Source organism: Poromitra crassiceps, assembly GCF_964638095.1.
Source record: "Poromitra crassiceps genome assembly, chromosome: 14".
In the NCBI taxonomy this organism is placed as follows: Eukaryota; Metazoa; Chordata; class Actinopteri; order Beryciformes; family Melamphaidae; genus Poromitra; species Poromitra crassiceps.
In genome coordinates this window covers 44,336,927-44,352,081 of record NC_139633.1, presented here as the reverse complement: position 1 = coordinate 44,352,081, position 15,155 = coordinate 44,336,927, and the positions used below count along the sequence as shown (strand labels likewise).

Genomic DNA, 15,155 nt, shown 5'->3' with positions numbered 1-15,155 from the left:
CTGATTAGATTCCCCTCTCCTGCTCTCTCCTCTTGCTCCTTCCCCACCTCCTATACCCTCCAACATCTCCCATTCCCTCCCCACCTCATCACTCTCTCACATTCCCCCTGCTATTCTCCCTTCTCCTGCGCTCTCCTCTGCTCTCCCCTCATTCCTATATTTCCTATATTATCAATTGTTCAAATGTTATCTTTATTCTGTATATTCTTGTTACTGTTGTGTCAGCTAGAATTAGCTAGACATACTTTCTGTGAAGCCCTCTGAGACATGCTTGTGAATTAGGGCTATATAAATAAACTTGACTTGACTTGACTTGAGTCTAAGTCGATGTTTGAGGCAAATTTGTTGAAATTCCGTCAAGGCGTTCCTCAGATATCGCGTTAACGAACATCGTACGGACGGACATACGTACGTACGGACGGACAACCCGGATCCATAATGCCTCCCGCCTGGCTATCGCCGGCGGAGGCATAAAAACATGGCCACACTATTATATGGGCCAGAAGTGATCGTTTTGGGGAGACACTTTTGTATAATTATGTTTTTTTGAACTAAATAGTTGCATAGTAAAATGTTTAAGTGATAATCACACCACAGACACCCAGTTCATAAATGCTGCAATACTTTTTTTTAGTTTGAGTAATTACCAATATGTATACAAAATGACAAAGAAGGTACAGTAACACTTAAAATGTATTATTGCAGTGCCAAAAGGCATGGTGAAAAATTTGGGTACACCGAAAAATGTAGGCACACTGGTGCAACCAAAAAGTTAGTCTGGAGCCCTGAGCACTGTTTATATTTAAGTTCTGTGATCTTTGACACAAAGTACACTGGATGTGTGTAGTTCGTCATAGATCTAGCCTCTTAATTCTGCTCTCAAAGTGCACCCACCCAAGTTTGTATACCTTTATGCTGAGCACTGTCTGAACGGTTTGTATATTTGAAGTTGTTTTCAATAAAGATTGAAAAAAGTAGCAACTTTTTATACGTAAAAAAAAAATTATCCAAAAAATGATCCCATCCCTGACTCAAAACCGTCAAACGATCCAACTTACAATAAAGCTGACTTGTGTGTGTGTGTGTGTGTGTACCCTTGCAGCAGCGGCTCCAGCAGTGTGTGTTGACTCTGGTAGAGCTGCAGCAGGTTGGAGGGCAGAGCGAGGAAGCTGCACAGCGCCTCCCACTGGCCAGGACCTGACACTGCAACACACACACACACACGTTAAATACTACCAGAGTTCATACACATTTTCATACACAAAGTTAGGCTACATTTTGGCGAGGGAAAAAACTGTCATGGCCATTTTTCAAAGGGGTCCCTTGACCTCTGACCTCAAGATATGTGAATGAGAATGGATTCTATGGGTAGGGTTAGGGTTACGCACCTTGAGTTGCATGCAATTTCTGTCAGAAAGTTGTATTTCCCTATTATGTTTATGCTTTATTATTATTATTATTATTAATAATAATAATAATAATAATAATAACTTAAAATTACTGTTAAAACAGATAAAAGAGTACCGTAAATTCCGCACTATAAGCCGCACCGGAGTATAAGCCGCACCTGCAAAGTTGACTGTTTTTTACATATATAAGCCGCACCGGACTATAAGCCGCGGGTGTTTTAATGGTATTTTTTTTTTTTTTTTATTGTGTTTTAATGTTTAATTACCATATGTAAGGGTTCATGCACAGAGGGGATTGTCGGGAAAGAGATGGCTGTTTGAGGAAGCTCCCATTTATTAACATTTCAACAAAACAACATAACACAACACCACCTGTGTTGTTTTTTACAGTGCACACAGTGTCCGCGGTGTGGTGAAAAGAGGGCAAGAGAGGAAATTAAAACAGAAGTGGATTTATAGTTAGAAAGAGTGCTAAAAAAGAGAGATTTTTTTTTTTTTTTTTGGAAAAAAATCCATAGATAAGCCGCACCGTTATATAAGCCGCAGGGGCCAAAAAAGGCCAAAAAACGGGAAAAAAGCCGCGGCTTATAGTCCGGAATTTACGGTAGTGTTTTTATTAAATATAATTTTGATATAATGTAATTTCACATAACATAAAAAATAAAATAAAATTGTCCCATTGCCCTCCATCCAGATAGATTTTTGGCCCTGCATAGGAAAGCTCTGGGTTAGAGGAAGATTTTTCTTCACAGCCACAGACATCAGAACATGTGAGATGATTGGCAGGTACACACTGAACATTAAAAACAGATTTTCCCAGGCATACAGACAGTTCTTGACTAGGAGTGGGACAAAATATCGAAATATTGTGATACTTCCTCTTGCGATACATTATTGATATGCCTGGCACTATATCGTGATACCATATTGTGATGCCACATCTTGACATTTATCCTGAAATATGTATTTTTTTTATTAGAATGGTATTTTGCAAATGTGTACAGCTGCACACTGTGTTACTGAACACACTGAAAAGTAGATGCTGTAACATTATATTGAAAATAAAGGGCATATGTATTTTTCTTATTGTGTCACCGAACACACAGCTGTACAAAAGAAAATGATACAGCGAAATATCACAACAAATTTATATAATATATATATACATACATACATACTGTATTCATATATATGTGTGTATATATATATATCCATAACGTTATGCGTTATTTTTCGCATACCGCTATTTTGTCCCTTCGAGCACCCGTACTTGGAAAACACAGATTCGCTACACGATATGGGGTGATACATGGACATGGTTGATTGTCCGTTGCACTCTTGCGGGAGAGCAGAGCAAGGAACTAACCATTCTACACTGAAACGGATATTGGTGTGATGGGTATACTGTATATACCTCTCTCACAACATGTGTGTATCACTTAGGGTGTCGAGTTAGGGCTGGGCAATATAATTGATACAGCAATATATCGCGATATTTTATTTCCCGATACTGTATCGATACTTGGACGATTTTTTTTTTTTTTTGTTGCAGGCCATGCGAGGCCTCTGCGTCTGGTGATTCCCACCCCTAATCGATACTGTATCGATATTTCCCAAATCGATGCGTTCAGTAACACTCAGTAGTTTTGACTAAATTTGTCCACTAACTTATCAAAAAAGTGATGTACATATTATTCCACTACCTGGGTGGTACACAGTGTGTTGTATCTTTAGCTCTATTATTTAATTTTGAGTAAATTCTGTAGAATATCGCAATATATCGCAATATGTATCGCATCGCAATATATCGTGATACAATCGTATCGTGACCCAAGTATCGTGATATGTATCATATCGTGAGATCCTTGCCAATACCCAACCCTATGTCGAGTCATAGTCTATTTTTTATTTGTCTTTATTGAATGTTCCAAAACTGCATGTTTAACTAAGAATAGGCTAATGATTATTTCCACCCACCACTTATTTAATGTGGTTACTTTCTTGTCAAAAGTTTGGAAGGAACAATCCATGCTGGGAGAAATATGCAAATGTATTTGTCCAATGCGGTCCAATGGCATTGCTCTCTGTCAGAACTTGCTTGGATGTCCTGATGTTGGTTTAGTAGCAAAAGTAAACAAGTTAATAGCAGCAATTCCACAAAATCATGAACAATTAAGAAAACCAGAAGGAATACAGTTCCACGTTTACCAAATAAACCAAAATTGATGTTCTGCCACAAGTTATATCATCCTGAAAACCCAAATATTTGAAACTAGTAAAATTATAAAATTATCTGTCAGTAGTGCAATAAGGTAAATAAAAGTTGTTGGTCCCCCATAGTAAACATAAACATTATAATGACATCTTCCCATATCTGTCAACCTGTCACAAGTAGGTGGCTGACTCCTACTGGAACAATTTAGTGTACCATTATGTTTCAAATATACATACTACAGCATGCGCTGGGACGCGTCATCAGTGATGTTAACTGGGGTCGTAAGGTGTTTCGGGTCTATCAACATCATACACCCTCGCCCAGTAGACCCAGCCGAGGCTGATTAAGACCCCGACCCGCGTCCCAGAAGCAGCAACTCACGGATCAGCCTTCCTACTCTGTCTGCAATGTTGCCCACGGAAGGGTTGATCACGACCAATCCGCTGCAATAGTTAGTGCTACACCACAGTACACTTAACTCATTAGAATATAATGCAACTTAATCCCCATCCCCGAACCCACAACCTCTGACAACCTACTGCCAAAGTTGCCCCCTACCAGCCCACCCTAATGTAGCAGGCTAAAATCTGGCCTGGTCTACATTGCACTTCTAATGAATTGAAAATAAATCTAAAATTCAAGATCACAAAGCACATTTATTTGCATTCATTTGATTCCCAATGACGACACACTGGTAAGAATTATTAATATTGAATAAAAAATGCTTTGAAATGCAAAATAATGGCATTTTAAACATGCAATACAAAGATGTGATTAATCGTGATTAACTATAGTTAATCGGAAGATTAATTGCGATTAACTATAGTTAATCGCAAGATTAATCGCGATTAAGAAAATGTATTGTTTGACAGCCCTAATATATATATACCGGTATATATATATATATATATGTAAGGGATAATGTATAGTGAGCTGGTGATTACTGGGGAAATAATGACCGACAGGTGAATGATTGAGCCCGACGCGCAGAACATGGCCTACAACTAAATCATTCAATAATCTGACAAAAATAATTATTCAAATAGATTTTTTAATAGCGTTTTCAACGACAAAGCAGTTTCATTCGTAATTGCCACACAAGACACCACAGCTGCAACTGGTTGGCCTAATTAGTTCTGCGTCTGTGTACTGACAAAAGGCTCTTATCAACTGATTAATCCAGGTGTGCCTAATCATTGTCGTGAGTGTTGACACAGCTGGATTAATCAGTATAACCAGCAGCAGAGCAGCGGTCGGTTGTCGAGAAATAATGACCGGTGAATCTTGTTGATTGACCAATCAGAATCGAGTATTCAAGAGAGCCGTGTTCTAAATATATATATATATATATATAGCTGGCTTCCAGTAAACCAAGCGGGAGCCGAGCCATTGCTCTGATCTGCTAACATGGCCGCCACAATTAAAAACAACAGGTTAAGTCAGCACAGTGGTCAGCACGGTGGTTCAGTGGTAGAGCTGTCGCCTCCTGGTCCTGAGTTTAATTCTCACCTGGGACACTGTGGGCGCTGTGGTTGTGTTCCCCCCCATATCTTCAGTGCCTACTGCAGTGCCCATACTGCCCAGGTGGGGTATCTCGTCGTAAGGGCCTTTCTCTCTGTGTGGAGTTTGCATGTTCTCCCCGTGCTCCCCCAGGGAGTTCCTCCGTATATAACCCCCCCACTAAAAACATGCAGAATATCAGATCGTCATCGTCATCCGACCAGTGACGACAACATCCGAAGTTGGTCCCCGGGCGCTGTACGAGAAAGCGACCACTGCTCCTGGCCTGCCCCTCGGAGGAAAGGACATGCCTGGATGGGTTAAATGCAGAGGACACTTTTCACCGGCCACCGTCAGCATGAGTGTGTTGTGGCCGCATGCACGTGTGACAATAAAAGACGGGCTTGTCCCGTTACGAGAGAGTTTTATTTAACTTTATTTAAAGATCCCCTCCCCACATGTTTTAAGGTGTCTATACAAATGTTTTTTTTTTTTTTTTACAAAAAAAGTTCAATTTAGCATTTTTCAATTTAAAATCCTTAAAATGACATCTACTAAAGGTTGACTTATCCTTAAAATTACATCTACTAAAGGTTGACTTCTCCTTAAAATTACATCTACTAAAGGTTGACTTCTGTATTAGGTTTGAGTGAAGATTTGTTTGTGGATGGCAGAAGTGGACACTGTATCTAGAGGAACTAAAGGACACACTCACCTGTGAGAATTCTAAACTCTTCTGAAACAAACTTCTGAAACAAACCTCTGAAACAAAGAGACCTCGCACTTACAGTAGAACTGCTTTAAAAAGTCATTTAAACACTGACCTGGCCCTGTATAAGGGACTAACGCCCCCATCCGGCTCCCTCCATTTGTGGCACCAAATGTGCCGAAGGGCTTCCCTTCAGCAGTTTCCTCTATCCATGCCTATCCATGCCTGTCTACATCACGCTACCACACTTCTTGGCAAGACCCTCCATACTCTGCCTCTGATTGGCTGTACTCGTTGGTTGGGTTGAGAGTGGTAGTTGCGTTACACTCGTACCATCGGTAAAATGGTCATAGATCGGAAATCCGGCATACTTTAAGCCAGGAGTTCCCAAGCTTTTTTGGCTTGTGACCCTATTTTGACGTCACAAAAATCTAGGGACCCAAGACATTTCAAATTTCAGTAGGCCATCGATAATATCGTCAGTGATGTCACATTATGCTTCTTTCCAATAGCGGCTGATGCATTTTTGTCCAGGGAGGGCGCTATAGGCCTGGACAATGGGGTTGAAATCAATATGATAATCATAAGGATTATTCTCAATATCAATATCATATGTCACGTATGCAAAATCAGTGTTCATCTCATTGAACTGAATGGTGATGTCAAACAAACCTTATATTTTCAAATAATATTCCTGCCATACCTCATTTGATCAGTTTTTAAGTAACATTTGCTTGTCATCATCAATTTAGACAGCAAAAATGTCACTATTAAAATAACTTCATATCATCACGATGATTCCACTGACAGACAACAATAATAGGCTATTGAATTATCGTCCACTCCAGCCCTAAATCAAGCAAGTAGTAACGGACGTTACTAGCTACTAGAAACGAGTGTATTTTCTTCCTCTGTCTGTAGCCTGTTGTTTAATGGCGAGCTCAGGGTGATCCGGTCCAAGCTCTTTCACTCGATGCTTCTCCTGTAAATTCCGTCTCTCAAACGGTGTCGTTTTGAGTGACTTCACAGAATTTTCTTTCTCCATTCTTGCAAAACGTCTTTTGTGTTTTATGGCAGTTGAAAACAAACTTCTTTGCTTCACGCGCGTGCTGCAAAGCCGTCGGCGTGGGACTGCTACTAGTGTTTATACAGTATATACTGCGTCGCTACCCTATGGTCGCTACCCATCTACGTAGCCTAGCCTACGTCACGACACTCACTCTACCTGACCCCACCTCCACCCGGTCCCACTATTGAGATGTTTTATAAAGGAATCAATAGTAGTACTTAACTTCAATACTTCCCAAAGATTTGATATAAAACGCGGCGTTAGACAAGGCTGTCCTTTTTCTCCTTTTTTATTTATTTTAGTTGTTGAATTATTATCTACAAATATTGCACATGATCCAGAGTTTAAAGGCATCACTATATTTAACAAGGAAATAAAAAATTCACAACTTGCTGATGACAACTATTTTCTTACAAGATAAAGATCAGTTGCGGAAAGCTATTAATCTAGTTGAGCAGTTTTCATTAGCTTCAGGTCTGAGGCTCAATGTATCTAAATGTGAGTTGTTGCCCTTACATGATTGTGAAGATACATTGATAGAAAATATTCCTGTAAAGAACACAGTTAAGTACTTGGGCATCTATATGACTAAAAACCTTGTAGCGAGACAGCAACTGAACTTTAATGGAAGGATTAAGAAAACCAAGAATGTCTTTAACCTCTGGCTTCAAAGAGACTTAACATTATATGGCAGGGTTCTTTTATCTAAGGCCGAGGGCCTTTCTCGCTTTGTTTACCCTTCTCTTTCTCTTTTTGTTAATGAGCCCACAGCTACGGAAATCAATAAGTTATTTCTTAATTTCATCTGGAAAAACAAAACTCACAAGCTTAAAAAGGCAGTACTTTCTAACAGCAGGGCAGATGGCGGTCTAGAGGTCTTACATTTTCATGACACTTTAAACACTTTTAAAATTAATTGGCTTAAAAGATGTCTGGGAAACCCAGATTCTTTGTGGTTCTTCATCCCCAACCATATATTTGAGAAAATTGGTGGTCTTCCCTTTGTTTTAACATGTAATTACTCACCTAACAAACTTATCAAAAGTCACTTATCTGTTGGTGGAGATAACACCCCAGCGGTACCATCTATTTTGCTTTTGAATGGCATCAACATAAGGGATAAGAAATGTGATAATAAACATATTCGTAACATTTTTCAAAGTAAAAACAAAATAACCCCAAGAGGAAAGTTTTTTCGGAACTCACACATCGAAGATATACACTGGGAAAAAGCATGGCTTCTACCTCACAAGTTTGGTATTTCTAACAAAGTCATTTCAAAATTTTACATAAAATCTATCCAGCAAATTCTATAATCTGCAGATATGTGGATGTTGATAGCTCTTGCTCCTTTTGTGGACAAGCTGATGAAACTTGGATCCATCTTTTTTTCCAATGTAATATAACAATGCGATTCTGGTCTGATTTAAATTCTCATGTTTTGAATCTCACTAATGTTACCCACTGTTTTACTCTTAAAGATGTTATTTGTTATTATGACAATACAAGTAACAAATCTCTAAGCTATGTTGTAATTTATTTTATTTGGAAAATTCTTTATTCATAAACAGAAGTTTTTAGGTACTTGGCCGGCTTTCCCCATCTTTTTGATTGAGTTCAACTTATTGCTTAATTCGCTTGCTCTTGTAAACAATAAAAAAGCAACAGGTTCTTAGAATATTACCGAAACATATTTGATGTAACCCCTGTAAATTGATTTTTGCTAATGTAATTTTGTCTGTCCTTATTTTTATGTCAAGTTGTCTTTGTAAACATTAATTATTGTATTGTATTGTTCTGTCTTATTCATTTCTGTTTGTTTATAGCTCTTAAGTATGGTGATGTGTTATTGTCTGTCTGACATATTTTGTACATCTATATTGTTGAAAAAAAAAAAAAAGAAAAAAAGAAAATCCACCCGGTCGCTAGATACGTGCGCCCAGAGCCCTCCCAAATCTCTTTGTTTTTGAGAGTGAACATCGCATGTGCAACTTCACAGATCCTGATACTCTAATGATCTGCACTGGTGGAAACCGGAAGTAAACCGGAAGTCCCCGGACGGCGTCCGTGGCAATTCGGTGCAAGAAAATATTGACCCAAAAACAGTACACATGGAGATAATTGTGAATCTACATATTTATTGCAGATTATATACTCACTATCTAATATTCACCTCGCTCATTAATAAAAAAAAAATATATATATATATAACGTTTTATTTTCCCCTCTTTCATGTGGATAGACAAGTGGACAGTAGGTGGGGCGGCGCCCAGTCGCCCTCTAGTGGCCGGCCGCTACTGCTTCTTTCCCCCGCAGAATAATGACTTTAATCTGAGAATTTTGCCTTTAATCTAAAAATTCTGACTTTATTCTCAGAATCCTGATTTAAAGTTATAATCTAAAAGATTTTCATCTAAAAAAAAAAAAAGAGTCACTCACAATGTTGATTGAGGCCAATGTCCAAGTGACATTATGTGACATTACACTGTTTGGATCTCACATGCAATTACCAACCACCGCCATAGGTGTCACCCAAGAGAACAAAACTGAAATCTTAGAGATGATCACTTTAAACTCAAAACAAAAAACGCAAGTGACCGTAATTATCTTCGGTAATAAATTGTGTGTGGTGTAAAAAGAAAAAAGAAAAAAAGAAGAAGAAAACAATAAATTCCAGGCGACCCTAAGTTTGGGAACCACTGCTTTAAGCCCTGTGTATATTCATACACAAGTGTATCTGTGTGTGTGTGTACCTTGCAGCTGAGCAGGGTGCATGGCAGAGTTGAGGTTGTGCGTGTGTGTCTGTGTGAGAGAGTGTATGTGTGTATCTGTGTACCTTGCAGCTCAGCAGGGGGCAATGCAGAGTTGAGGTGGGTGAAGAAGAGCGCGGCCGAGCGGAGGAAGGGCAGGATTCCATCTTTAACACAACGCCACAGCTGCCACCCAGAGGACCGTGCCGGTAACACACGGTCACACATACACACAGACCACGCACAGCCAGACACACACACACTGACACACACACACACACACACACACCCATTAATGGTAGAAATCAAATGACCTTTCCTAAGTCCCGCCCCCTTTTTGCTCTGTGCTCCAATAACCGATGACAGAGATACTTCTACTTTATACACAGAGATGCCTCATTACAGGCATCTCTCTACAAATGGGAACTCTTCTGGTCTCCTAAATGGGCTTGGTCACCTCTCCTCCCTGTCTGAGACCATTTACCCCCACCAGCCAACCTCCACACGCCACATATAAACACAAACTGTCCCTTGTTAGTTCAATCTAGTTGTAACTAAGATATCCACTGAAAAAAGGTTGATTATGGTGATAACACAGGTGTTACGGTGACACAGTATACCTGTTTTTCTCCAGGTTTCTCCCTTCCCCTTTTTCCCCCATCCCCTGATTGTGTCTGTTTCTCGCACTTTTCTCTCTTTCTCTCTCTCCACCGCAAAGAACATACCAGCTCCTCAGCTGCCCTGACAGCTCCTCAGCTGCCCTGACAGTGCAGGTTCTTCATTTAACTCAGTCAGATGCAGCCGTCAAACTAGTCACTGATCATCGTGATTACATTTGCCAGGAAAAGTTATTCAGCTGGGCTCATCTCATTGTAAAGACTTCTCCCGTTTTAGTCCATGGGCCAGAGCTCAAAATTTCACTTGTCTGTACCACTCAAGGTGGTAAATCTTGTGTATAATTTTTGATAAGATACATGTCGGTAGATAATATTTTGGTATGATAGCCATTCCTGAGCAGTGGCGTGCCGTCCATTAGGCGAACTAGGCAAATGCTAAGGGCGCTTGAGCCGTTAGGGGCGCCAGAGAGGGTAATTTTTTTTTTTTTTTTTTACAAATACTTTTTCATGATAATAGGCCTACTATTATTTTGCAATAGTAGACAAAAAATAAGCACAACAAGGTCTTAAGTCTTTAAATAATAGTGAAATAATTTTTCTAATTCTGGCTTTCTGGCTGCCTGAATGGGCTGCAGCCAGGCCCGTAGCTACCATTGAGGACACCGAGGTCATGGCCTCGGTATCCCCCCCCCAAAAAAAAGGAAAAATAGCCCCGGGCCTATCTATTCATCTGTCATTGATGTTTTAATGTGACAGTTTAGATCAGAAATGCAACAGTTTGCTTCCTCTCTGTGTGCTATAGAAGGAAGAAAGATAACTCACAACATTCAGATTTTGCATTGAGGCTAGATTGGGGCTAGACTTTGGGGACAGTTCTATTGAAGTGAATGGGTAAGTAACTACCCTGTAAGTGATGTTTGTGTAGATGGGCCATTCTATTTAATTGAGCAGTATTCTGCCATGTGACCTGTATGCAGAATATAAATTATATTATATGGGGAGACATTTATTTTTTGTATCATTTTAAAGCAACAGCACAGTTAAAGAGGATATTAATCTAACATGATGTCTGTAGTTCTTTATAGATCTAGCCTCTTAATTTTGCTCTCAAAGTGCACAAGATTGAAGCATTTTACTTTAAAATGGACAAAATTTTCTATCCCTGGGCCCCCCACGCCGCGCTAAAACGACCTCGGTATTCCTCATAACCTGGCTACGGGCCTGGCTGCAGCACTTTCACCATGGTCCCTAATCCATACCACCCCACCCCCTGCGCGGCAGCGCCCCCTTCTACCTGCTCGGAGCAATTTCCCAGAGTGGGGGAAGGGCGATTCTGAGCCTGCACTGCAGGCAGCAGTTTTAGCAGTGACATGACATCAGTTTGTGTAGTTTTAGCAGTGACATGACGTCAGTTTGTGTGACTGTTTAAGTATTTGTGGTGGAATTAGCTGCGATATAATTTTTATTATATTTTCTTTGGGGGGGGGGGGCACCAGCAAAAATCTTGCCTAGGGCACCAACTTGGTCAGGCACGCCACTGTTCCTGAGTGGTAGCTTGTGAAGTTAACCAACCCTGAAGTAAAATGCATTTTAGATGCTGGTGCATATCCTGGTTTAGGCTACTGGTCAGGACAATTTTCAATGTTTTATACTTTTTGGGCGGGGTTTGGTCCTATTTTAAAGGGGACCTTCTTAGCTTTCATGTAAGGCCAGTTGTGAACTTTTTGTGACAAAGAGGTCACTTGAGCTCTTCAAACCATCAATGACATTTTTCGACGAGTTTCGCCTAAATTGTATACTTTCTTTTAGCTCTGTGGGATCAAGGAACATCAGAGACATGAAACACAAAAACTGGAATGCTGACAGCACTAAGGATTCAGGAAATGTGTAATATAGCCAGACTATTTCATTGTGAGGGGTGATTTCATCCTTAAATTAGAAGAGCATTATTACTAAGTTCATATCTAGACCAAAGCCAGTTATGTCACAAACTTGTCTTTATACATTTGTTTAAACACACAATTAAAATACAGGATAATAAGGAATACCACAGTGAGGTAAGGAACTACTTCAATATTCAGACCCCGGATGAGGAAACCGAGGCTGCCCGAGGATGTCCGGAGGAGAATAGACGGATTCACGTTCATTTATGGACAATATTATGAGGATATGAACCGCTACGTTGCAGAAAATATGTTAGTTACAGTGTGTACTTCGTATGCCCCATTTTCGCCCGTTTTGGCCTGTTTCAGGAATCTACTCTGAGCAGAATATCTTCTATGGGGATCCGAATGATACCAAAGTTATCTGGGTGAGTAAAACATCGTTTTGAGCTGGAAATAAGGTGCGGGGTGTAAAAAAACGGAATTCTCCATAACAATTGCTCAAGTGACATCACTGATGACATCACAATCATGACAGACACCGCCGCCGCCAACACCGCCACCCACTGAGCCAATTTGAACTAAGATTGTGTGAGGCTGGTTTACAGTGACTTTACAACGGCTAAGAGGTGTCCAAGGCACGCATGTAAAATCACTGTAAACCATGGCCTCTTGGGGCTTAATGCTTCATTTGAAACCTAGCTTATTTCCTGTCAGCTGTTGTATTAGCAAACACTGCAACAGGAAGTTAGCTAGGGACAATTTAGAATGTTTATGTTGCCAAGTTCAAACAAGTTAAAACCATCTATCTATACATAATGGTTTGCTGAGGTCATGTGACTCGTGCTGAAGCTTTCAAAACACTGTTTCAGTCCGCCCATCACCACAGAAACTACTTAATTACATAAGAATAACATGATGCGTGCGTGTGTGTGTTTACCTGTCCAGGTGTTTCCTCAGTGTGTTATACAGCAGAAAGGTCAACTCCTCCTCCTCTGATCCCCCGCTGTCATGATCCATACACACCTCCTCTACAGAGAGACAGACAGGCAGAAAGACAGACAGGCAGACAGACAGAAGTGGCTTGTTTATTAACCGAGAAACATGCTTCAATGTGAGCCTGGAGATGGGATGTTGTCGGTGGCAGCTACACAATCATACTTGAACGTCACACACACACACACACACACACACACACACACACACACACACACACACACACAGAGAGAGTTTCCTCTGCCACCCTGCATTTCGGATTTCAATAATGACACGTTGTCTGTTTAATATTAGTTTGTTTACTTTACCGCTCTCAACAGCATGACAACACAGCTGCTGTCAGCACACAACAAACACATCATCACGGTGCGCGGCCTCCAGAACAGGATGATGATGGCTAACGTAAAGACTATAGAGGCGCCAACAAAAGTCATCTTAACAATCTCCCCTCTTATAAAAAAATACATACATACATACATAAATACATTTTTAACAGTCTTGAACAGCCATTATATTTCAGAAAACATTCTGTAAGATTATATCAGTCTTGAACAGCCATTACATATTTTTACAGTCACTCCCTCAAGCTTCCACTCTCCATCCTTCAGTGCTTTAATGTAATCCTGTAATGTAGGCACACACATTCTTATAATCATATAAAAATATTTTTTCCCCCCATCCCGGGAGGCTTTTATTACCGGAGTCTCCTGGCCAATCCAGGAGGTTTGGCAATCCTATTTGGACCATTTGATTTGTGGCTGTGTGAACACAAACCAACCAAGGCACAAATGCAACAATTGTATCAATTAAGCCCCTGAATCAGAACAAAGCAAACGAGTTACAGGTGAATACACCCTTAGCCTTCCTGTAACCTTATCGAACATGACAGACTTGTCTGTCTTGAGTGTGTGTGTGTGTGTGTGTGTGTGTGTGTGTGTGTGTGTGTGTGTGTGTGTGTGTGTGTGTGTGTGTGCGCGTGCGTATGTGTGTCATACCCGGGGTGGACGTCAGCAGGATCTGAACCAGGTGAGCCACAGTGACTAGGTGAAGGAGGTGGAGGTGGCCGGAGTCAACCACAGTCCGCCCTGATTGGTCCAGACAGTGGACTGACCTGTAGGATAAAACACTGTATACCTGCAGAGACAGAGAGACAGAGAGAGAGGTTTGTTATTACAATATTATATGCTTAAAGATTAGTGATTTGTTATAAAAAAAACACAAAATCATCTACTCTAAATGTAAGTTTAATAAATAATGTTAAAGCAGCTACGAGCAACTTTTTCGATTGTTATTAAACAGTATAATTACAATATTGATGCATCACATCTTACCTATAATAGTAGCTGAGACCAAAGCCGTGTGTATCTGAGATTGCTCCCTTAGGTGATTAATAACTCTGTGTCTGTCTAAACTCGCGTCAACAGGGGGCTCTCTAGAGAGACCGGACCGGGTAACCCGGAAGTGAAACGCGGAAGTGAAACGCGGAAGTGAAACCCGGAAGTGAAACGCAGCTGCCTGCCTACGCCGTTTGCGCTGCCTAGCAACATAACATAAACAATGTGAACGCCACGCATACTCTCGGGAACATCTCTCGTTATATTCTAACAGGTTTTTTGGAAGTTATTTTGTGGTTATGGCCGAAGTGGCTGCTGCAAACCGTTTCATTTCACTTCCTGATCTGCCCTGGCTACAGACAGACTAACACTGGCCGATTCACTCGGGGTTCAAGCGAGACTACTCTGCGTTGGTCTCGTCGACTATTAGAGGTAAGATGTGATGCATTGATATTAAATTTATACTGTTTAATAACAATCTAAAAAGTTGCTCGTAGCTGCTTTAACTGAATGTGAGTTGAATAAATAATGGTAACTGAATCTAAGTTGAATAAATAATGTTAACTGAATGCAAGTTGAATAAATAATGTTAACTGAATGTAAGTTGAATAAATAATGTTAACTGAATGCAAGTTGAATAAATAATGTTAACTGAATGTAAGTTGAATAAATA

General features: G+C 40.3%; 1 protein-coding gene across 1 annotated transcript in view; it reads right to left on the bottom strand.

The window, feature by feature from the left end:
• ubr2 (ubiquitin protein ligase E3 component n-recognin 2) overlaps positions 1-15,155 on the bottom strand; it is a gene marked incomplete at its 5' end in the record, with an annotated part of 209,586 nt that overhangs the window by 46,940 nt on the left and 147,491 nt on the right. The window contains 4 exon segments of the mRNA XM_083650803.1: positions 1,095-1,203; positions 9,739-9,914; positions 13,093-13,183; positions 14,144-14,282. Of these exon segments, the coding sequence (XP_083506929.1) occupies positions 1,095-1,203; positions 9,739-9,914; positions 13,093-13,183; positions 14,144-14,282 (515 nt within the window).